The 12,012-nt window shown below is 43.0% G+C and overlaps 1 protein-coding gene across 1 annotated transcript in view; it reads right to left on the bottom strand.

Moving 5' to 3' along the window:
* Positions 1-9,373, bottom strand: part of LOC106504394 (uncharacterized) — a 51,755-nt gene extending 42,382 nt beyond the window's left edge. Inside the window, exon 1 of the mRNA XM_084970547.1 lies at positions 8,905-9,373. Within this exon, the coding sequence (XP_084826673.1) occupies positions 8,905-9,373 (469 nt within the window). The remainder of the gene's footprint in view (positions 1-8,904) is intronic.
* Between the last annotated feature and the right edge of the window lie 2,639 nt (positions 9,374-12,012).

Here is a 12,012-nt window from a genome sequence, read left to right as displayed (position 1 = left end):
AGCCCTAGAAAAGGCAAAAAGACAAAAAAAAAAAAAAGAAAAAAAAAGAAAAGAAGTACCCTCCTAAGCACTGGGTTACAACCATAAACACCTGCGAAAATTCAGGTGACTAGCAATGAGGTTTGGATAAATACAATGGAATACCATGCAGCTAATGTAAAGAAGATCCGTAATTAGTGCCATGGAATGGAAATGTGGGCACTCCTGCAGATGCAGGGCTGGGAGGTCTCTCAGCTGTTTCTCAAGCAGTGATGCAATCCTTGTCTATGAATATCTGGAACCAGTAAAACCAAGAATCTGAGAACATGGCATAGTAAGGCTTAGGTCTCTTTGTTCTATAAGATAATTTATATAACCTGCACCAAGGAATTAGACTTAAAGCATGGGATATTCTCTAGGCTTCATGTCTTCCGTTAAGTCAGTGCCTCAGTGCCCCAAGGGAGATAGAAAAAGTTGAACTTGGATGTCTTAACTGTCAACCATCTTGGGTTTAAAATAGGCATGGGGGTTGCCCTGGGGAGGAAGGCAGTGACCTAGCTGTGGACAAGCTGATTTGGGCCCACCTCCCTCACCCCTGCTGCCTAGGTTGATGTGGGAATCCGGAGTCCAGGCTGGGAATTCCACTCCAACTTTCCAAAGTTTCAAGGAGAAAGGTCACCCACAGAAAGCGGAGGAGCCCGTGTAGGTAAAATGCAATTTTCTTCATGTCACCGTGTGTGGGAAACACAGGGATGTTGCTGAACACCCCTCCTGAGTACTGGCTGTCTCTTGGGGGTCTGAACCCTTTCACACACTATGTTAGAAAAAGAAACGATCTCGGGCTTGGAAGGGAGAAGGGAGTCTTCCCTGCTTTTTGGCCAAAAACTCCCTTAAGACAATGTTTACTGTGGAACCATCACAAGAACATTAAAAAAAAAAAAAGTGAGATATGGAACAGTATATGTTGAATGCTCCCATCTGTGAAGAAAATAATAATAATAAACAATGAAGCTACACTATTTTCTATTAAAAGTATCCCAGGAGAGCATATTCAAAACAGTGACTCTCTCCCACATGTGCAGGTATAACCAGGTGCCTGGCATTTTAAGTCATAGCCAGACATGTATATTGTAGCAGTGCAACAGCTCTGCTTCCAGCAAAGCTAGCCCCACAGGCTTGCCTGCCTGTCAACAAGGCAATACCTTTGATACGATAAGACCTTCCAAGTCTGCCCGAACAGCTCACGTTCAGGCTCCCTAGTGGGAGGGGAGTGATCTTACTTATCAACTGAGGGCACAGTCACCTGCTAATGCAAAGGTCCACCTCTTCCCTGAAACACGGCTCCTTCCAGGTTGAGTCCTAATGCCTGAAATTCCACCATCTGATCATGCTCCTCTGGGGAATTTCAGGATGGTCAAAAGAGCCCAGCCCTCAGGTTTCACCTTGTGGGCAACCTTTGCAGGTGGAAACCTGGTCCTACCCTGGACTTCAGTGGAAAGTCAGCACTAAGAATGAAAGTCATGAAGGGCAGAAAGAGTTGTGACTAACACTTTAGGGATCAACCTTGGCTTCAATTTCCTCGATATTGGCTTCACATTTTTAATCTCAAGATGAATTATTTTCTCTTTTACTCACTTATTTTTTAGGGCCCATGAAGGAAACACTTTTTTCCCCCCTCTTTTTACAGCTGCACCTGTGGCATATGGAAGTTCCTGGGCTAGTTGCCAGGGTTGTATCAGAGCTGTAGCTGGGATCTACACCACAGCCACAGCAACGCCAGATCCAAGCCACATCTGCCACCTACACTGCAGCTTGCAGCAATGCTGGATCCTTAACCCACTGAGTGAGGCCAGGGATCGAACCTGCATCCTTATAGAGACAATGTCTGGTCCTTAACCCCCTGAGCCACAAAGGAACTCCAAGGGAACACTCTGAAAGTGACAGGATGGTACTGTCATCTGCCTGACAAGCACGCGTTCTGCTGGACAATCAGGCAATTAGAGCGTGTGCTCTTGAGCGATTCCTCCGGCAGGAAGGGGAATATCCCAGTAGCTGACTCGGAGGAGACGGGCAACTGAATCATGAGCCTGGATGGCCTAGCTGGTGGGAGTTCTGGGACCTGGAGACCCAGACTGCTGAATGGCTATGTGTGAAAGAGTGTGTGTCAGTTCCTTGTAGCTACCGTGACAAACTGCCACAAGTTTAGGGGCTTAAAATAACAGAAATGTTTTCTTCAAAGGAGGCCAGAGGTCCAAAGTCGAGGTTTCAAAAGGGTTGGCTCCCTCGGGAAGCTCTAAGGAGAACCCATTCCACGCTTTTCTCCTAGATTCTAATTGCAATCCCAGGCTTTCCTTGGTTTGTGGATGCTTCATGCCAATCTCTGCTCCATCTTTACATGGTCTTCCCTCTGTGTGTCTCTGTGAATCTCAAATCTCCTTCTGCCTCTCTTATAAAAACATCTGTCATCAGATTTAGGGCCCACTCTAAATCCAGGATGATCTCATCTTGAGATCCTTAATTTTATCCACAATGACTTTTTCTAAAGAAGGTCACATTCACAGGTTCCAGGGGTTAGAACCTGAACATACCCTTTGAGGGGTCACTGCTCAACTCACTACAGAGAGGGGGCCCAGTGGGACCAAGGACAGTTGCTGCTCCTGTTGCCCTAGGAGCTACTACAGCTATTGGTAGCATGTTGCAAATCTCTCTGTGCCTAAAATTTTGCATAATTTCCTATCTGAAAAAGAGGTCCCAGCTCCTGGAGACTAAATTGCATCCTTTCCAACCAGTTCAGACCTGGCACCAGGAGGAGTGTAATGAAGTTCATTTGCAGAGGAAGCTGGGAGGCTGAATGGAAGGAGAAATAGATGGGCATCTGGGGCAGGCGGCCTCCTTGAATCCCCTCTCCTCTCTGCTTGTCATCACCCCCAGGCCTTGGGCCAGTGGGGACCTCCCACCTCCCCAACCCTCCCAGATGGGGAGATTTGATTTGGGTTTGTTCAGTGGCTGAAAAGCCAGACCACCGTTTGGCATTCTCTTTGAGAGGGAGGTCATGACAGAGAGGACCTGGGCCACAGCCAGTGTTTCTCCATGAAACTGAATCCCAGAAGGACATGTTTGAGGCCCCACGTGGACAGGAAGGCAGCTTTCTGGGAGGCCCAGCAACCTGGGAACTGTCACCAGGGAAGATACTCCATGAATCCTCCCTTGCAACCCCCTTTGTGAAAGGGGAGAGCCATTTCTATCATTTGCCTGGTGGGGCCAAGCCAGGGAAATGCTTTAACCAATTCTGGAGTATGTAAATAACACACACTTCCTAGATAACAGTTGGAACATGAGGCAAAGAATAAAAAATAAAACCACCTATAATTCCATTTCAAAGGAAAGTCATTTAAAATATTTAGGTGGCTGTATTTCTATTTTAAAGAACACATATATGCAGCAGAGGAAATCACTAACGAAATGAAAAAAGCAACCTACTGAAGGGGAGAAAATATTTGTAAACTACATACCCAATAAGGGGTTGATATCCAAAATATACAACCAACTCCATACCAAAAAACAAACAACCCAACAGAAAAATGGGCAAAGACGGAGTTCCCGTCACGGAACAGCAGAAACGAATCTGACTAGGAACCATGAGGTTGCGGGTTCAATCCCTGGCCTCACTCAGTGGGTTAAGGATCTGGTGTTGCCATAAGCTGTGGCATAGGTCAAAGACATGGCTCAGATGCTGAGTTGCTGTGGCTATGGTGTAGGCTGGCAGCTGTAGCTTCCGATTGGACCCCCTAGCCTGGGTACCTCCGTATGCCGCAGGTGCAGCCCTAAAAAGCAATATATGTACATACACACATGCACACACACAAAGAACTCGAAAGGCCATTTTTCCAAAGACATAGGTGGTCAATACGTACATATAAAGGTGCTAAACATGACTAATCATTAGGAAAATATAAATCAAAACTACAATGAGATTATCACCTCACACCATTAGGATGTCTATGATAAAAACAAAAACAAAAAAACAAGAGATAACAAATACTGGTGAGGATACCGAGCAAAGAAATCCTCATGCACTGTTGGTGGGAATGTCAAAGGATGCAGCCACTATGAACAACAGCATGGCGCTCCTCAAGGAGGTAAATAACAGAATTACCAGTGATCCTGCAATCTCACTTCTGGGTATATATCCAAAGGAAACAAAACCATTATCTCAAAAAGATACATGCCATCTGTGTTCCCATGTTCACTGCTACATTATTAACAGCAGCCAAAGTATAGAAACAAGCTAAGTGTCTGTCAATGGCTAAATGGGTAAAGAAAATGGGGGGGGGGGGCGATGCGGGTGTGGGGAACATTATTCAGCCTTTTTTTTTTTTTGTCTTTTTGTCTTTTTGCCTTTTCTAGGGCTGCTCCCACGGCATATGGAGGTTCCCAGGCTAGGGGTCGAATCGGAGCTGTAGCTGCCGGCCTACACCACAGCCACAGCACCGTGGGATCCGAGCTGCATCTGCAACCTACACCACAGCTCACAGCAACGCCGGGTCCTTAACCCACTGAGCGAGGCCAGGGATGGAACCTGAAACCTCATGGTTCCTAGTCAGATTCGTTAACCACTGAGCCACAATGGGAACTCCAATTCAGCCTTAAAAAAGAAAGAAATCCTATCATCTGTGAGAATATAGATGAACCTGGAGAACGATCTGCTAAGTGAAATAACTCAAAGACAGATACTACATGGTATCACTTATGTGGAATCTAAAAAAAAGTCTTACTAATACAGAGAGTAGAATAGTGGTTGTCAGAGTCTGGGGACAGGGAAATGGAGAGAGGTTGGTTAAATTGTACAAACCTTTGGTAATAAGATAAATGAGATCCAAGGATCTAATGCATAGCATGGTAACTATGATTGGTAATACTGTGTTGTATATTTGAAATTTGCTAAGAGAGCAAAAAATGTGTGTTACAGAACACACAAATTTAAGTGTTTTCACAAAAAAAAGGGTAAATATGTTAATTAACTCAACTTCTGGAATCCTTTTACAATGTGTACATATATCAAACCATCACATTTTACACTTTAAATATCTTACAATTTTATTTGTCAATTATACCTCAATAAAGCTGAAAGGGAAAAAAACAATGTAGTATGTGACCTACATTGCAGCTCACGGCAACACGGGATCCTTAACCCACCGAGCGAGACTAGGGATCAAACCCGTGTCCTCATGGATACTAGTTGGGCTCACTAACTGCTGAGCCACAACGGGAACTCCCTGATTTTTCTCCTTAATGTTGTGTCATAACATATAATTGAAAGTAAACTGTGTTTACAAGATGTAGTTATACATTAAAAGTGAAGTTAAACATTTATTATGTGCTTATTATTTACTTTTAAATTTGTATTTATTTTTGCATGCTTTATTTTTTGCTGCAAATTATTTTTTCTAGTTTGGTTGTTTGCCTTGTAACATATTATGGTGTTTCTGACGTGCAGAAGTTTATAATTTTGACTTAGTAAAGTCTATCATCCTTATGTAACTCTTTTCATTATTTGTTTTGTTCCGGTTTTTTTTTTTAAGGGCTGCACCCAGGGCATATGGAGGTTCCCAGACTAGGGGTCGAAATGGAGCTATACCTGTTGGCCTACACCACAGTCACAGCAATGCAGGATATGAGCCGCCTCTTCGACCTATACCAGAGCTCATGGCAACGCCGGATCCTTAACCCACTGAGCAAGGCCAGGGATCCGTCCTCATGGATACTAGTCAGATTTGTTTCCGCTGAGCCACGATGGGAACTCCTGTTTTTTTGTATTTCAATATCCCTTTATTAAGGGAAATATATTCATTTATTACTATATTACTGAAATATATAAAGAAACCTTATGAGTTTACAGGAAGATTACCAAGACTGCTGTAGTTAATATGAGGCTTCATATACTGAAACAATTCATCTTCATCATAGAGCATAGAACCTTACATTATTTTATTTTTTGGCTGTACCCCTGGCATTCAAAAGTTCCCGGGACAGGGACTGAACCCTTAGGTCTGGTGGTGGCACCAGAGTAGTGACAACAACAAATCCTTAACTGCTAGACTACCAGGGAACTTCAAGAATCTTAAATTTTTGAAAAGCTAAATAAAAGTCTACCTAACCTCAAGTCTGTTCCATGAACACATCTTTAATAATCATTTAACATGCTTTTAGGTGCTATACTATAGCAAATTATATAACAATAACTTTAACAAAACAAAACTAATTTTGTTCAACTAAAAAAAGGCAGTATAAAATAAAATTCTGGGTTTTTTTGTGTGTGTGACATGGTAGAGGCTATAAATTATTGGGTTCCCTGCTCCCTGAGCGCCTGGAGTATCTCAGCATACAGTCAAATAATATAAGTATAAAGTGTTTTGTTAAACTATTAATTGCATAAGGAAAAAATGTAGCCTTCACCACTGGAAAGATGACTACTAGCTTTGGATTACTATTGGATTCAATTACCACTTATTCACCAAATTTTCTGAGTGCCCACTAAAAGCCTACACTATTATAGATACTGAGGATACAATGAAACAAAAAAATTGTCATGAGACTTGTGTTCTGCTATGGGGAATAGACAAAAACAAATACAAAAAAACTAGAATTATAAATGTGGTAAATGTTAGTAAAGAGACAAACAAGGCTTTGCCACAAATTAGTCATCAAAAGTTAAATTGTGGAATTCTAAAACCTGAAAATAAAATATGAAGAGCTGTACCAAGATGACAGAGATTCTACAGACCTTTGCTAATAAGAAAACTACAGACTGCCAGTGAAAACAGAGATCAAGCTTTCATTGTCAGAGCTACTAAAGGGCATTATTTAGCAATATAATAGCCTTGAAAGATAATTAACCTCACAGTTCCACAGAGTTAAAAAGCATGTAAACACAATACTGAAAAAAAAAAAAAAATCTAAGGCACCTAAGGAGACAGGACAATCAAATGTAATGTGGTATTCTGAAATGAAACAGAAAAAAAAGTAAAACTACAGAAATCTGAATAAACTACAGACTTTAGTTAATAATGTATCAAAATTGGTTCATTCATTGTAACAAATGTACCATTCTAATGTAAGACCTTAATAGTAGGGGAAATAGAGTGGGGGTACATGGGAATCCTCTGCATGATCTTAATTTTTCTGTAAATCTAAACTTGCTCCAAAAAAATCAAGTATACTTTAAAAAAAAAAAAAAACTAAGATGGCTTCTGGAATTATGGTGGAAAGGAGGGGAGTTAATAAAGACTTACATTAAGAAATGAGAAGTCATAAAACTATGTAATGTGAATTAGACTATAAATTACAAGATTAACATTCAGAAATCAGCTGCATTTCTATATATTAACAATGAAATCTTAGAAAAGGAATATATAAAAACAATACCCTTTAAAATCACACCCCCAAAAATAAAATACCTAGGAATAAACCTGACCAAGGAGGTGAAAGATTTATAAGCTGAGAACTATAAAACATTAATCAAGGAAATTAAGGAGGGTTCAAAGACATGGAAAGCTATTCCATGCTCCTGGACTGGAAGAATTAATATCATTAAAACGCTATACTATTCAAAGATTTAATGTGATCCCTATCAAACTGCCCATGACATTTTTCACAGAATTAGAACAAATAATCCAAAAATTTATATGGAACCATAACAAATCCAGAATTGCTAAAGCAATCCTCAGGAAGCAAAAAAAAAAAAAAGCCAACAACAAAAAAAACCCCAAAACTAAAACAAAACAAAAAAACAAAAACAAGACAAAACAAAACAAAAAACAGGAGGCATAACTCTCCCAGACTTCGGACAATAATACAAAGCTACAGTAATCAAGACAGTATGGTACTGGTACAAAAACAGACACATGGATCAACGGAACTGAATAGAGAGCCCAGATATAAACCCAGACACCTATGGCCAATTAATCTTTGACAAAGGAAGCAAGAATATAAAATGGGAAAAAAGACAGTCTCCTCAGCAAGTAGTGCTGGGAAAACTGGGCAGCTGCATATAAATTAATGGAACTAGAATACACCCTCACGCTATGTACAAAAATAAACCACAAATGGCTTGAAGCCTTAAATATGAGACATGACACCATGAAACTCCTAAAGAGAACATAGGCAAACATTCTCTGACATCAACTCTACAAATGTTTTCTTAGGTCTCCCAAAGCAATAGAAATAAACACAAAAATAAACAAATGAGACCTAAGCAAACTTAACAAGCTTTTGCACAGCAAAGGAAACCATAAAAAAAAAAAAAAAACGAAAAGACAACCCATGGTGTGGGAGAACGGCTTAATCTTCAGAATATACAAACAACTCAAATAACTTAACAACAAAAAAACAACCCAATTGAAAAATGGGCAGAAGACCTTAACATTTTTCCAAAGAAGACATACAGATGGCCAGCAGGCACATGAAAAAAACGCTCAACATCGCTAATTACTAGAGAAATGCAAGTCGAAACGACAAAGAGGTACCACCTCACACGAATCAGATGGTCGTCATCAAAAAGTCTACAAACAGTAAATGCTGGGGCTGGGGCTGGGGCTGGGGCGGGGGGGCGGGTGGACTTCCCAGGGACGGGGAAGGTTAGAGCGCTGAGAGCGGGAAGAGGGCTGCGAACAAGGGTGGGGCTCAGGGAAGCGGGCGGGGGTTGCCGAGGCTAAGGGACCCTGGGCGGGCTGGGGACTGCAGAGGGCCCCGCGGCTGGGAAAGGAGCGGACAGAGTCAAGACCGAAAGGTCAAAGTCCCACCGATGGAGCCGGCGACACGAAACCAGCAGCTAAGAGGGGTGGGCGAACGCAGCCACGGGCCGTGGCGGAGACAGAGCGCGGACGCGCGCCCGCAGGGAGCCTCCGCGGACCAGCTGGCACTCACCGCTCTGCTTTCCCACGAACGCCCGCAGGAATTTCTTCAGCTTCCCGACGTCTCGGCCTGCGGACGGGACTGAACACGGGGAGCGCCGCCGCCTCAACCCGGCGGGCTTCGTCCCCGCCTCGGCTCCAGACGGCTGGGGGAGGGGCTTCAGGAAGGGCGGGCGCCCAGCCCCCACCGCCCCTGCGGGGCCCGGCGGCGCAGCGCGCCTCAGGGCGGGCTCCTTCCCGCAGATGGGCTGCCCTCGGGGACCGAGCCCCGAGCAAGGCTTGAGGCTGGCGAGGGAACGGGTGCGCCGGGGTGGCGGGGGGGGGGGTCCCCAGGCTTGAGCGGCTCGCTTCCCAACGCGCGGCCCGGCGATTGGGGTGAGGGCTGCGGCCCGAGCGCGGACGCGCCTGGGAACCGCGGCGGCGCTTCGGCTCAACCTGCTGCGTGCTCCGCCTCTGGAGCGCTGCGGGCGAGCCTCCCTCATTACTTTTATTCATTCAAACTTAGTTATACTTCATCAAAACTTAGTTATCTACCTATTGTTTTGGTTTTTTTGGTTGGTTGTTTTTTTGTGGGTTTTTTTTTTTTAGGAGGGGTTGTCCCCGCCGCATGCAAAATTTCCCGAGCCAGGGATTGAACCCGCTCCACAGGTGTAACCAGAGTCACAGCAGTGATCCTACAACGCTCGTCCTTAACCCACTGAGCCGCAAGGGAACTCCCGTTTTAGTTTTTTTTAAAGTGTAATTATTGTTACACGTAGTGCTTTAAAGCATATGGAAAATATTTTATACCACAGTATAAAGTGTAGGTCCAAACTGACCGGATTTCCAGCCAATTTCTCCAACAAATTTGCTGCATTTATCCTCTCTTCTTATTGATTTGTGAGCTTTCTTTCTCAATAAATTCATATGTTATTCAGAATGGTTTCAGAGTTATCTATTTTTTCTTTTCCCGATTGATTTGCCCATTAATTCTTCTTTTTTTTTTTTTTTTTTTTTTTTTTGTCTTTTCTAGTGCCGCACCTGTGGCATATGGAGGTTCCCAGGCTAGGGGTCTAATCAGAGCTACAGCTGCCGGTCTACACCACAGCCACAGCAACGCCAGATCCTCAACCCACTGAGCAAGACCAGGGATCTAACCCGCAACCGTATGGTTCCTAGTTGGATTCGTTAACCACCGAGCCATGAAAGGAACTCCTGCCCATTAATTCTTGTTGATATAGTCCCTGGTGGTGCAGAGGGTTATGGATCTGGTGTTGTCACTGCTGTGGCTCGGGTCATTGCTGTGGTGTGGGCTTTATCCCTGGTCTGGGAATTTCTGCATGTCCCAGGTGTAGCCAAACAAAATTTTTTTTTTTCAAAAAATATTGTCTCACTCTCCCTCTTTCTCTTCCTTTGTCATCTTCCCTTGTGATACTTTGTTGGGAACTATCTGCATCAGAGTCTCTTTTATGGCTGTGTGACCTGTACAGTTGCACAGGTTCTGCACTCAGAAGGACCTGCCATTAGTTTCATGCTCTGCTGTCTTTGTCCTGAAATTCTTAACACTTTTTAAACAAGGGGTCTTTTGTTTGCATTTGGCACTGGGCTTTACACATGTAGACACCCTGGTCACAGGCAGCTATGAGTGTCTCTCACAGAACCCACCTAATGCTTGGTCCTTGAAGGGCACTGAGGACAGGGCTAGGTTGCCCCACTGTCTGTTTAGAGAAGGTGCGAAGTGCCCATGATGGCCCTGGGGTGCTTTTCCCTTCAGCAAGAATTTGGGATTGTACTTATCTGCAGATGGAATTACTAAATCAGAGGGTAGATTCACACATAGTGCTCTGTGTGGCTCTCTGCCCCTTTGCTTCCATCTGCCTTTAAAAAAAATTGCAGTAAAATATATATAACTTCATGTTTTTTAAGGCAGATAGAAGCACAGGGCAGAGCACTATGCACAATAGCCATAATACGGAAACAACCTAAATGTCCATCATCAGAAGAATGGATAAAGAAGAATGTGGTACATAATACAATGGAATATTAGCCATTAAACAAATGAAATAATGCCATTTACAGCATCGTGAATGGACATAGAAATTATCACACTAACAAAGACAAATATCATGAGATCACAAATATCATGTGATCACAAATATGTGGAATCTAATAAAAATAATACAAAGGAACTTAACTAAACAGAAACAAACTCAAAGATTTCAAAACCGAACTTATGGTTACCAAAGGGGAAACATGGGGCAGGGGGGCAGGGGAGGGCTAAATAAGGATGGTTGGATCAACATATACACGCTATTATGTATAAACAGATAGTTACAAGGACCTGCTGTACAGCACAGGGAAATCTACTCAGTACTGTGTAATAACATATATAGGAAAAGAATCTGAAAAGGAATGGATATATGAATATGTATAACTGATTTATGTTGCTGTACACATGAAACTAACACAACTTTGTAAGTCACCTTTACTCCAATAAAGTTAAAAATATATACAAATGTAAAATTGACCATCTCAACCATTTTAAAGTCTATAGCCCAGCAGTATTAAGAACATTCACACTGTTGTGCAACCATCTCCCCCATCCCCCTGGAGAACTTCTTCATCTTCCCAAACTGACCCCTTGTACCCCTGAAACAGTAACTCCCCATTGCCTTACCTGTTTTAGTAATTTTTTTTCCTGTGTCTCTCTTCCCAACTACATTGTGAGCTCCATGCAGGCCACGTGGGTTTTAGTCCCCTCTGAATAAGGAGACACATTCATGATGCACGTGGGGCCTGGAGGACATAGTTAAGAAAACAGAGCCTAGGAGTCCCCTTGTGGTGCAGCAGGTTAAGGATCTGGCATTGTCACTGCTCACTGTAGCACAGGAACCTCCATGTGCTGTGGGTGTGGCCCCAAAAAAAGAAAACACAGTTTTGTTAAATAAAAGTATGGAATATAATTTAACCCTGGTTTGAAGACTGGGCTAGTTCTTGGGCTAATAAATTCTCTAAATTCAGCGTTGAGCCAGTCAGTACCCAACACAGCGCTAGATCCAAAGCCTGTTTGCTGACAATGACTAAAGCATTAACTCTGCTCCCAATAATAAAATATTGACTCTTTATTAAGCACTTACTAGGA

The sequence above is a fragment of the Sus scrofa genome, chromosome 7 (genome assembly GCF_054392235.1).
Source record: "Sus scrofa isolate SSC_HxYL_T2T_F1_AM1 chromosome 7, Sscrofa_HxYL_maternal_Yorkshire_Landrace_v2.0, whole genome shotgun sequence".
Taxonomy (NCBI): domain Eukaryota; kingdom Metazoa; phylum Chordata; class Mammalia; order Artiodactyla; family Suidae; genus Sus; species Sus scrofa.
The sequence above is the reverse complement of the archived record's forward strand: the minus strand, read 5'-3'. Positions and strand labels throughout refer to the sequence as shown.